The sequence below is a fragment of the Coregonus lavaretus genome, assembly GCF_964263955.1.
Source record: "Coregonus lavaretus genome assembly, chromosome: 30".
In the NCBI taxonomy this organism is placed as follows: domain Eukaryota; kingdom Metazoa; phylum Chordata; class Actinopteri; order Salmoniformes; family Salmonidae; genus Coregonus; species Coregonus lavaretus.
In genome coordinates, this window is record NC_140017.1 from 33,951,788 (window position 1) to 33,964,840 (window position 13,053).

The window sequence follows — 13,053 nt, forward strand, 5'->3', positions numbered from 1 at the left end:
TTACAGACCAGGCAAGGAGGGCATTATTCAGAGAGGCAACAAAGACACCAAATAACCCTGAAGGAGCTGCAAAGCTCCGCAGCAGAGATTGGATTATCTGTCCATAGCACCACTTTAAGCCGTACACTCCACAGAGCTGGGCTTTACGGAAGAGTGGCCAGAAAAAAAGCAATTGCTTAAAGAAAAAAATAAGCAAACACGTTTGGTGTTCGCCAAAAGGCATGTGGGAGACTCCCCAAACATATGGAATCAGGTACTCTGGTCAGATGAGACTAAAATTGAGCTTTTTGGCCATCAAGGAAAACGCTATGTCTGTCGCAAACCCAACACCTCTCATCACCCCAAGAACACCATGTTTTTCATCGGCAGGTACTGGGAAACTGGTCAGAATTGAAGGAATGATGGATGGCGCTAAATACAGGGAAATTCTTGAGGGAAACCTGTTTCAGTCTTCCAGAGATTTGAGACTGGGACGGAGGTTCACCTTCAAGCAAGACATTGACCCTAAAAATACTGCTAAAGCAACACTCGAGTGGTTTAAGGGGAAACATTTAAATGTCTTGGAATGGCCTAGTCAAAGCCCAGACCTCAATCCAATTGAGAATCTGTGGTATGACTTAAAGATTGCTGTACACCAGCGGAACCCATCCAACTTGAAGGAGCTGGATCAGTTTTGCCTTGAAGAATGGGCAAATATCCCAGTGGCTAGATGTGCCAAGATTATAGAGACATACCCTAAGAGACTTACAGCTTTACTTGCTGCAAAAGGTGGCTCTACAAAGTATCCATTTTAATTCCAGGTTGTAAGGCAACAAAATAGGAAAAATGCCAAGGGGGGTGAATAATTTTGCATGCCACTGTACCCCCCCTACCTTGTCACAACACAACTGATTGGCTCAAAAGCATTAAGAAGGAAAGAAATTCCACAAATTAACTTTTAAGAAGGCACACTTGTTAATTGAAATGCATTCCAGGTGACTACCTCATGAAGCTGGTTGAGAGAATGCCAAGAGTGTGCAAAACTGTCATCGAGGCAAAGGGTGGCTATTTGAAGAATCTCAAATATAAAATATATTTTGATTTGTTTAACACGTTTTTGGTTGCTACATGATTCCGTATTTGTTATTTAATAGTTTTGAGGTCTTCACTATTATTCTACAATGTAGAAAATTGTAAAAATAAAGAAAAACCCTTGAATGAGTAGGTGTGTCCAAACTTTTGACTGGTACTGTATGTCTTTGTTTGCAAATTCATGTTACATACTTCTACATGGTGTTAGAAGTAGGATCCCTACCTACCTATTGACCTTTCACCCTCTTTGTACTAGGTGCCATCGCTGTGTCCAAGCCTCTGGACTTTGAGACGTGTAAAGACTACTTCCTTACTGTGGAGGCCAGAGACGGTGGAACCCCGCCCCTAAGCGCCGTAACCATGGTAAACATCAACCTGACGGACATCAACGACAATGCACCAATGTTCAGCCGAGACGTCTACACTGCTGTCGTATCCGAGGACACAACCATCGGAGAGTCCGTCGTCAAGGTATGTCCTGTTGGCTCTTTAACATGGACTGGTTCAGCCATGTTTCCCAGACGTCTCCAGGAGTACCCGCAGTCTCTTTAACCTGGACTGGTTCAGCCATGTTTCCCAGACGTCTCCAGGAGTACCCGCAGTCTCTTTAACCTGGACTGGTTCAGCCATGTTTCCCAGACGTCTCCAGGAGTACCCGCAGTCTCTTTAACCTGGACTGGTTCAGCCATGTTTCCCAGACCTCTCCAGGAGTACCCTCAGTCTCTTTAACCTGGACTGGTTCAGCCATGTTTCCCAGACGTCTCCAGGAGTACCCCCAGTCTCTTTAACATGGACTGGTTCAGCCATGTTTCCCAGACGTCTCCAGGAGTACCCCCAGTCTCTTTAACCTGGACTGGTGTCGCGACTTCCGCCGAGGCTGCCCCCCCCCTCCTTGTCCGGGCAGGCTTCGGCGTTCGCCGTCACCGGAGTACTAGCTACTGCCGATCCCATTATCATCACTCCACTTGTCATGTCTTGTCAATCACACACACCTGGTGCTCATTCCCCTAATTAGTATGTGTATAAGTGTTCCCTCTGTTCCCCTTGTCTTTGTGAGTGATTGTTTTGTTGTGAGAGCATGTAGCTCGGTTGAGCTACATTTCACTGGGTTATTTGCCAAGGTGGATGTGTTCCCTTATACAGTGTCGTTTGACGCTTGGGGCGTTTGATTTATGCAAACAGTTTAACTCTGGACTTCGGTATTTTACCTCCTGCGCCTGACTCCTTCTTTCACACCTCGTCACAACTGGTTCAGCCATGTTTCCCAGACCTCTCCAGGAGTACCCCCAGTCTCTTTAACCTGGACTGGTTCAGCCATGTTTCCCAGACCTCTCCAGGAGTACCCCCAGTCTCTTTAACCTGGACTGGTTCCGCCATGTTTCCCAGACCTCTCCAGGAGTACCCCCAGTCTCTTTAACCTGGACTGGTTCAGCCATGTTTCCCAGACCTCTCCAGGAGTACCCCCAGTCTCTTTAACCTGGACTGGTTCAGCCATGTTTCCCAGACCTCTCCAGGAGTACCCCCAGTCTCTTTAACCTGGAATGGTTCAGCCATGTTTCCCAGACCTCTCCAGGAGTACCCCCAGTCTCTTTAACCTGGACTGGTTCAGCCATGTTTCCCAGACCTCTCCAGGAGTACCCCCAGTCGGGTTGCACTCATTTGAACTTTTCTGTTACAAACACACCTGATTCAATCTGAACTAATCATCAAGCCCTTCATTAATAAGGTCAAGTGTGCTCGTTCTGGGATACATCCAATAAGTTCAACTGGATGGGGGTACTCGAGGAAACATTTAGGAAACACTAACCATCTTACTGTGTGTGTGTGTGTGTGTGTGTGTGTGTGTGTTGGAGAGTCCCTGCCTAACCCCCCTCTCCTCCTCCTCTAGCTGACAGCTGAGGATGTAGACAGCCAGGTGAATGGTGAAATCCTCTACTCCATCGTCAGTGGTGACAGAGAGAACCAGTTCTTCATAGACCCTCTCTCTGGCATGGTGAAGGTCAACAAACAGCTGGACAGAGAGACGGTGAGCACACACACACACACACAGGTACACACACAGGTAAAAACACACACACACACACACACACACACACACACACACACACACACACAGGTAAACCCACAGGTACACACACAGGTAAACACACACACAGGTAAACACACACACACACACAGGTAAACACACACACACAGGTAAACACACACACACACAGGTAACACACACACACACACACACACAGGTAAACACACACATCCACAGGTACACACACAGGTAAACACACACACACACACAGGTAAACACACACACACACACAGGTAAACACACACACACAGGTAAACACACACACACACACACACACACAGGTAACACACACACACAGGTACACACACATACATACACAGGTAAACACACACACACACAGGTACACACACAGGTAAACACACACACACAGGTAAACACACACACACACAGGTAAACACACACATCCACAGGTATACACACAGGTAAACACACACACACACACACACAGGTAAACACACACACACACACACACACAGATAACACACACACACAGGTACACACACATACACACAGGTAAACACACACACACACACACACACAGGTACACACACAGGTAAACACACACACACAGAAACAAACCAACACTACGGCCAATACAACCACAGCATGAACACTAATAACAACTACTGTCTCTGACACGTACACCACCACATCACCATCACAAACAAACACCTCCACCTTTTATCCTCCTGCAGCTAGCTAGCTCCTCCTGACCATTTCTCTCATGGAGGATGTTCAGTTCCTCTGGTTAGAGCATTGCATCCCATCCCTCCTCTTCCTGCTTTCTTCCCTCTTCTTTTATTTGCTTGAAGCGTTCCGAGTGTGTCTTCCAATTCCCTCATAAAGAATTTATGAGTGTGACCCTTGACAGTGCGGAGAGCGGATCTGAGCGCGCTCCAAAGAGAACGCCTGGGCTTGTGGGGGATTAAAGAGCTGATGAAAGTGTGTTTGGGTTATCAGAAAGAGCACAGCCCTGTGTGTGTGTGTGTGTGTGTGTGTCTTCACGCACCACTATTTCCATACAGGTTATTCTAATTTACTCTCTCCCAAGCAGCACTGTGGTTGTTTATTGTGGTTTATTTTTTCATTTCTCAGAGTGAAAGGTTGTTATTTTTGTTTTCAGTTATTGCATTTTTCTGCTGTGTTTAGTTAGGCTGTTATTACAGAGCTTTATGTGGAAAGATACCCTGCAGCTAGCGTGGTAGGGAATAAGGTGTGTGTGTGTGTGTGTCTTCACTCCCTAAGATAATAAATCCTGTCTACCTGAGATAGACTTGACAGTGTTCCCTCAGGTACACTCTTAGGAAGAAAGGTGCTATCTAGAAACTAAAAGGGTTCTTCGGCTGTCCCCGTAGGAGAACCCTTTAAAGAACCCATTTTGGTTCCAGGTAGAACACTTTTGGTGCCAGGTAGAACCTTTTTGGGTTCCATGTAGAACTGGAACCCAAAAGGGTGCTCCTATGGGGACAGCCGAATAACCATTTTGAAACCCTTTTGTCTTAGAGTGTAGAGTGAATCTGAGAGACAGAGACAGAAACCCAGGGTACATGCTTGGTAGGACACGCCAGGAATGTGTCAGTCACAGGAGTGTGTTTCAGAGGATCAAAGGATGCGCCCACAACCAATCACAACACACTTAATCAGCGCCCTTACGTCCTTGTTTGGTCTGCTGATATTCAAGGGAGTACCACATAAGGATGCGTATCCAGGAGGATATTTGATTAGAGACTTGTCATCATTGGTTAATGTGTGATGAATTTGATTTGCATGGAAATTGCTGTGTATGATTTTCTCGATCCTATTATCGTTATCAGGCATGAAATTATTACAACGTTTCTCGACGTGAAGTTTCAAGGGAAACACATGTAATTTTTCTTCTCTCTAGGTGTCTGGTTACTCTCTGGCGGTCAGGGCTCTGGACAGTGGTGTTCCGCCCATGTCGTCAACGGTGATGGTCAACATCGACATCTCAGACATCAACGACAGCCCGCCTACTTTCACCCCGGCCAATCTCACCACAGTCATACAGGTACTGTTACTCACATGATTGACAGCTCTGGTGAACTCCATACACACCGACATCCACATAGACATAGATATTCACACACATATCCTTTCTTACAGAAGAAGCACACACACACACACACACACACACACACACACTCCGTCTTGCATCTAATCTAATTTCCCTTCTCGTACTGTCCAATCACAGGAGAACAAGCCCATCGGCACCAGCATTCTGCAGCTGTCCGTCATAGACCAGGACTCCTCCCATAACGGCCCGCCCTTTGAGTTCCGCATCTTATCAGGGAACGAGGGTGGAGAGTTTACACTGGAGTGGGATGGAACTCTGCTAGCCAATCAGGTGTTTAGGAGGGACTTGGCCACGGAGTATGTCATCCAAGTCCAGGTAAGAAGGTCATTTTAGATAATCTCAGTCAACCCTGTTAGTGTTAGCACCAGGTCTTACAACCAGCTGGTCAACCCTGTTAGTGTTAACACCAGGTCTTACAACCAGCTGGTCAACCCTGTTAGTGTCAACACCAGGTCTTATAACCAGCGGGTCAACTCTGTTAGTGTCAACACCAGGTCTTACAACCAGCTAGCTTGTGTAAAGTCTGTTACTAAATCACACATGGAGTTGCATTGTGATTTATGTTTTTTGGCTCTGTGTTAATTAACCGTTTGCTTCTCCCCTACTCCCCATACCTCTAGGTAAGGGACTCCGGTAAGCCCCGTCTGTCCTCCTCCTCTACCCTGACGGTGCGTGTGATTGAGGAGAGCCTTCACCGGCCTGTAGCACTACCCCTGGAGGTCCACATCATCACCATGGAGGACGAGTTTCCTGGAGGAGTCATCGGCCAGCTGCACGCCACCGACGCAGACCCCTACGATGTCCTGACCTTCGGCCACGCACCTCCGTCTCAACGCTCCCTCTTCAAGATCAGTCCGAGAGACGGTAAGATCATAGCCCTGGGAGGCCTGGACTCCGGCCGCTACTCCCTCAATGCCAGCGTGAGTGATGGACGCTTCGCCGTGCCCGTGGCTGTGAGCGTGCACGTGGAGCAGGCATCGCCAGAGATGCTGCGGGAGGCGGTTACAGTACGTTTCGAGAGTGTGCAACCCCACGACTTCGTGGCCACACATCTGAAAAACGTGGTGAAAGTTCTGAAGGTTGCCGCCGCGACGCAGAAGCAGGATGCGCTGCACGTGCTCAGTCTGCAGCCCGTGGGCGGGACCAGCCAATTGGATCTGCTGGTTGCCGTGGAGACGGCTGGGGGAGGGTTCTACAAGGCAGCGTACCTGACCCAGAAGCTGAGCGCCTCTCGGAGGCAGCTGGAGGAAGTGCTGAGGGTGTCGGCCATCTTGGATAAGAACTGTTCTGGGCTGGAGTGTCGCGGGGCCCAGTGTGAGCAGAGCATTGTGTTGGACTCTAACGCTCTCATCACCTACAGCACACCCAGGGTTAGCTTTGTGTCGCCACGCTTCCACAGGACCACACGCTGCACCTGCACTGGTGAGGACATGCACACACACACATACACACCAACAGATATACACTCATGTATCGTATCAATGTACAGTACCAGTCAAAAGTTTGGACACACCTACTCATTACAGGGTTTTTCTTTTCCACATACAGTGAGGGAAAAAAGTATTTGATCCCCTGCTGATTTTGTACGTTTGCCCACTGACAAAGAAATTATCAGTCTATAATTTTAATGGTAGGTTTATTTGAACAGTGAGAGACAGAATAACAACAGCAAAATCCAGAATAACGCATGTCAAAAATGTTATAAATTGATTTGCATTTCAATGAGGGAAATAAGTATTTGACCCCCTCTCAATCAGAAAGATTTCTGGCTCCCAGGTATCTTTTACACAGGTAACGAGCAGAGATTAGGAGCACACTCTTAAAGGGAGTGCTCCTAATTTCAGCTTGTTACCTGTATAAAAGACACCTGTCCACAGAAGCAATCAATCAATCAGATTCCAAACTCTCCACCATGGCCAAGACCAAAGAGCTCTCCAAGGATGTCAGGGACAAGATTGTAGACCTACACAAGGCTGGAATGGGCTACAAGACCATCGCCAAGCAGCTTGGTGAGAAGGTGACAACAGTTGGTGCGATTATTCGCAAATGGAAGAAACACAAAATAACTGTCAATCTCCCTCGGCCTGGGGCTCCATGCAAGATCTCACCTTGTGGAGTTGCAATGATCATGAGAACGGTGAGGAATCAGCCCAGAACTACACGGGAGGATCTTGTCAATGATCTCAAGGCAGCTGGGACCATAGTCACCAAGAAAACAATTGGTAACACACTACGCCGTGAAGGACTGAAATCCTGCAGCGCCCGCAAGGTCCCCCTGCTCAAGAAAGCACATATACAGGCCCGTCTGAAGTTTGCCAATGAACATCTGAATGATTCAGAGGAGAACTGGGTGAAAGTGTTGTGGTCAGATGAGACCAAAATTTAGGTCTTTGGCATCAACTCAACTCGCCGTGTTTGGAGGAGGAGGAATGCTGCCTATGACCCCAAGAACACCATCCCCACCATCAAACATGGAGGTGGAAACATTATGCTTTGGGGGTGTTTTTCTGCTAAGGGGACAGGACAACTTCACCGCATCAAAGGGACAATGGACGGCGCCATGTACCGTCAAATCTTGGGTGAGAACCTCCTTCCCTCAGCCAGGGCATTGAAAATGGGTTGTGGATGGGTATTCCAGCATGACAATGACCCAAAACACACGGCCAAGGCAACAAAGGAGTGGCTCAAGAAGAAGCACATTAAGGTCCTGGAGTGGCCTAGCCAGTCTCCAGACCTTCATCCCATAGAAAATCTGTGGAGGGAGCTGAAGGTTCGAGTTGCCAAACGTCAGCCTCGAAACCTTAATGACTTGGAGAAGATCTGCAAAGATGAGTGGGACAAAATACCTCCTGAGATGTGTGCAAACCTGGTGGCCAACTACAAGAAACGTCTGACCTCTGTGATTGTCAACAAGGGTTTTGCCACCAAGTACTAAGTCATGTTTTGCAGAGGGGTCAAATACATATTTCCCTCATTAAAAAGCAAATCAATTGATAACATTTTTGACATGCGTTTTTCTGGATTTTTTTGTTATTATTCTGTTTCTCACTGTTCAAATAAACCTACCATTAAAATTATAGACTGATCATGTCTTTGTCAGTGGGCAAACGTACAAAATCAGCAGGGGATCAAATACTTTTTTCCCTTACTGTATGTGTTATTTCATAGTTCTGATGTCTTCACTATTATTCTACAATGTAGAAAATAGTAAAAATAAAGAAAAACCCTTGAATGAGTAGGTGTGTCCAAACTTTTGACTGGTACTGTATATCCATAATGATGCACTCACATACTCATACAGAAATACACACACAAACAAAAGTGTCCCAAAGTGTCCTTTAGAGAGCTGTACAGTAGGCATTGTTGACGTCTGCATGATCTGCACTGTAGAAAACACTCTGTCTGATTGTATAAATACTATAATGATAAATTGATGGTCATAATCCACCAGGGGCATCTTGAGTGTGTATCTGACCCCTGGGATTAGTCAGACCCCCCCCCCCCCCCTCCCCCCAGTAGATTCAATTAGCATGTTGTGGCTAATGTAATTAGCATGTCTCCTAGGGACACTTGGCAGAGGATTTGGCTGCCTCTACTCAGAATAACCCTAAAAGAACTTGTCCTCTCTCGCTGTCTTCATTCATCCTTTCTTTTCTCCCGTTCTCTCGTTTCACGCTTCTCGGCCCCTTTCCTCCTTCTATCCATGGTCCTCTGTCTTCTGTCTCACTCTGTTTCATACCCTCTCCTTCTCTTCTCTTCTCTTCTCTTCTCTTCTCTTCTCTTCTCTTCTCTTCTCTTCTCTCTCTTCTCTTCTCTTCTCTCCTCTTCTCTTCTCTTCTCTTCTCTTCTCTTCTCCTTTTCTTTCATTTTGTGTTCTCTTTCACCCTTAACCACTCCCCCTCCCTCTCTCTCTCTCCCTTTATCTCTCCCCTGCTTCCCCCCACTCTTCCTTTCTCTCCTTTGTTTCACCGCTCACTTCCCCTCCTCTCTCCTCTCTCTCTCTTCCCCTCCGCTCCCCCCTCTCTCTCTCTCTCTCCCCCCTCTCTCTCTATCTCCCTCCCCCTTCTCTCTCTTTCTCTCTCTCTATCTCTCTCTCTCTCTCTCTCTCTCTCTCTCTCTCTCTCTCTCTCTCTCTCTCTCTCTCTCTCTCTCTCTCTCTCTCTCTCTCTCTCTCTCTCTCTCTCTCTCTCTCTCTCTCTCTCTCTCTCTCTCTCTCTCTCTATCTCCCTCCCCCTTCTCTCTCTCTCTCTCTCTCTCTCTCTCTATCTCCCTCCCCCTCTCTCTCTCTCTCTCTCTCTCTCTCTCTCTCTCTCTCTCTCTCTCTCTCTCTCTCTCTCTCTCTCTCCCCCCTTCTCTTTCTCTCTCTCTCTCCCTCCTCTCTCTCCCTCCCCCTCCTTTCTCTCCCTCCCCCTTCTCTCTCGCCCTCTCTCCCTCCATCAGATGGTAGCTGTCCCCCAGCCTCAGAGTTGTGTGATGAGCAGCCCTGTCCAGGAGACATGCAGTGTGTGGGCACAGAGGGCACCAGAGGACCGTACGCCTGCCAGTGTCCACCAGGGAAACTAGGAGAGTGTGCAGGTGCGTTGATGTGGGTTTATTTGTCCAGGGGTCTTGAATGTTTGGGTCCGTTGTAAATGTGATGTAATTTGTGGATGGAAATAGAACAAAATGTATTAAATCGTGCGTGTGTGTGGGTTTGGTGTGTGTGTGTTTGGTGTGTGTGTGTTTGGTGTGTGTGTGTGTGCAGGTCACACGTCTCTGAGTTTCTCAGGGAACAGCTATATCAAGTATAAAGTGTCTGATGGAGGGAGGACAGGAGAGATGAAGCTAGGACTGAGGATCAGAACTCTACAGAGCAGAGGAATCATCATGTACACACACGCTGACCCCTGCACTATACTCAAGGTACACACACACACGCTGACCCCTGCACTATACTGAAGGTACACACACGCTGACCCCTGCACTATACTCAAGGTACACACACGCTGACCCCTGCACTATACTCAAGGTACAGACACGTACGCTGACCCCTGCACTATACTCAAGGTACACACACGCTGACCCCTGCACTATACTCAAGGTACACACACGCTGACCCCTGCACTATACTCAAGGTACACACACGCTGACCCCTGCACTATACTCAAGGTACAGACACGTACGCTGACCCCTGCACTATACTCAAGGTACACACACATACGCTGACCCCTGCACTATACTCAAGGTACACACACGCTGACCCCTGCACTATACTCAAGGTACACACACATACGCTGACCCCTGCACTATACTCAAGGTACACACACGTACGCTGACCCCTGCACTATACTCAAGGTACACACACGTACGCTGACCCCTGCACTATACTCAAGGTACACACACGTACACTGACCCCTGCACTATACTCAAGGTACACACACGTACGCTGACCCCTGCACTATACTCAAGGTACACACACGTACGCTGACCCCTGCACTATACTCAAGGTACACACACATACGCTGACCCCTGCACTATACTCAAGGTACACACACGCTGACCCCTGCACTATACTCAAGGTACACACACGCTGACCCCTGTTTATGGTACACACCTATACATGCTAATCCCTGTACTATACTGAACATAACAGACATGTGCTCAGACTACTGTGTTATACTCAAGGTACACATACCTGGAAACAGGCATGGATAGTCTGGATACCCACAGCACGATCCACCCTTGTTATTACCCGAGGCTAAGCCACTTTATCCGCTCTCATCTGTGTCTAAACCCTGCCTCTCTTGTTGTGATTGACAGCTGGAGGAGGGTAAGCTGTGGTTCCAGCTGGACTGTGGGAACAGCCCTGGTATGCTGGGTATTTCTGGGAGGCCCATCAACGATGGTAACTGGCACACGGTGACTCTGGAGCTCAACCGTAACTTCACCAGTCTGTCTCTGGACGACAGCTATGTGGAGAGGAGGAGAGGACCGCCAAGCTTCCAACCACTAGGGGCAGATGGGTGTATCTACTTTGGAGCACAGGTGGGCTTTGTGTGGGGGGGAAGGGGTGTGCGTGTGTGTGTGTGTGTGTGTGTGTGTTTTTGGTTTTGCTATCCTTGTGGGGACCAGAAGACCTCACGAGGACAGTAAAACAAGGAAAATTGGGGACATTTTGCCGGTCCCCACAAGGAAAAAGGCTATTTTAGGCTTAGGGGTTAGGTTTAGGGTTTGACTTACAATTAGGGTTAGAGTTAGAAGTAGGGTTAGGAGTTAGGTTTGGGGTTAGGAGTTAGGGAAAATAGGATTTTGAATGCGAATCAATTGTTTGGTCCCGACAAGGATAGTAAAACAAAAATTTCTGGGTATGGGTGTGTGACAGATTTTTTCAGAGTGTGTGTGGGGGGGGTTGTTGTGAGTGTGTTAGGGACACTAATATGTTTGTATGGGCGTGGCTGTGTGTGTTTTGCATGTGCGAGCGTCATGGATTTGTATGTGTGAGTATAGTGTTTCTCTATAATGCTCTTACCAATTTCATCTTGTCAGAGTGATGAACACAACACAAGGTAAGACGCTGGATTGGAAGCTCTGGGTAGGAAGCTCTGGATAGGAAACTCTGGACGGGGAGCTCTGGATAGGAGCTCTGCATAGGAAGCTTTGCATAGGAAGCTCTGGATAGGAAGCTCTGGATAGGAATCTCTGGATAGGAAGCTCTGGATAGGAAGCTCTGAGGAATACAGCGTGTGTGTATTTATTAATGTACTGTATTTAGGGTATGTGGGGATCAGAATCTTAGTCTTTTATATTGTTGTCTGAACATGACTTGTGTGCTATACCTATTCATATACAGTACACTATTTGTTAGTTTGTTTGTATACATAAATCCGATTTGTCACTCATGTCTCTCGCCTCCCCCCTCCCCCCTCCCCCCTCCCCACAGGTACAACCTCCTAACTCTCGCAGCCTGACAGACAAGAAGGGTCCTTGGGTGACGGATGGTTTCCAGGGCTGCCTGGACTCTGTGATGCTCAACAACAATGAGCTGCCCCTGCAGAACAAGAGGAGTCGCTATGCTGAGGTGGTGGGCCTAACAGAGCTGAAGCTGGGCTGTGTTCTCTACCCCGACACCTGCCTGAAACAGCCCTGCCTCCACGGAGCCACCTGCAACAGCCTGCCCTCCGGTGGTGAGTCTGGGGAACTGCAAGAGGGAAATGGATGTGGTCGCGAGATAGGGTGTGTGTGTGTGTGTGTGCGCGCACGCCAGAGGAGGCTGGAGGGAGGAGCTATAGGAGGACAGGCTCATTTTAATGGCTGAAATTGAATAAATGGAACGGAGTCAAACATGTGGTTTCCATATGTTTGATGTGCTTCATACCGTTCAATTTTTTCCAGTCCAGCCATTAAAATGAGCCCGTCCTCCTATTGCTCATCCCACCAGCCTCCTCTGGTGCACGTGTGAAACAAACTGCCTGGGTTGGAACAAAAGTCTGCACCACCCTGTAGCTCTTGAGGACAGAGATTATTGGTGACCATTAGTGTCCATAATACACACACTGATAGGAGGATTTCTGTGCCAGCCTGTGTGCCCCTGTCCCAGCTAGCAGACTATAACCTCTCCAGAGATCTGGATCTCCCCTCAACATTAATCTATTATTAATCCATAATTAACTCCTAATTAAACTGTCCTTGACCCACTGTTTTTCCCACAGGTATGATTGTGAAATAGCCTCCCATACTCCTTCATCACGTCTGTGTTCTCTCTCTCTCTCTCTCTCTCTCTCTCTTTTTATCTGCCCGTTTTTGTCTGCCTTCTTTCTGTTCT

At 47.8% G+C, this 13,053-nt stretch overlaps 1 protein-coding gene across 1 annotated transcript in view; it reads left to right on the plus strand.

Moving 5' to 3' along the window:
* The window catches only part of LOC311106220 (protocadherin Fat 3-like), a gene marked incomplete at its 5' end in the record, with an annotated part of 31,047 nt that overhangs the window by 539 nt on the left and 17,455 nt on the right, over positions 1–13,053 (plus strand). Inside the window, 9 exons of the mRNA XM_084148523.1 lie at positions 1,328–1,542; positions 2,960–3,097; positions 5,043–5,186; positions 5,370–5,567; positions 5,873–6,674; positions 9,693–9,827; positions 9,997–10,154; positions 11,052–11,276; positions 12,172–12,415. Of these exons, the coding sequence (XP_084004649.1) occupies positions 1,328–1,542; positions 2,960–3,097; positions 5,043–5,186; positions 5,370–5,567; positions 5,873–6,674; positions 9,693–9,827; positions 9,997–10,154; positions 11,052–11,276; positions 12,172–12,415 (2,259 nt within the window). The remainder of the gene's footprint in view (positions 1–1,327; positions 1,543–2,959; positions 3,098–5,042; positions 5,187–5,369; positions 5,568–5,872; positions 6,675–9,692; positions 9,828–9,996; positions 10,155–11,051; positions 11,277–12,171; positions 12,416–13,053) is intronic.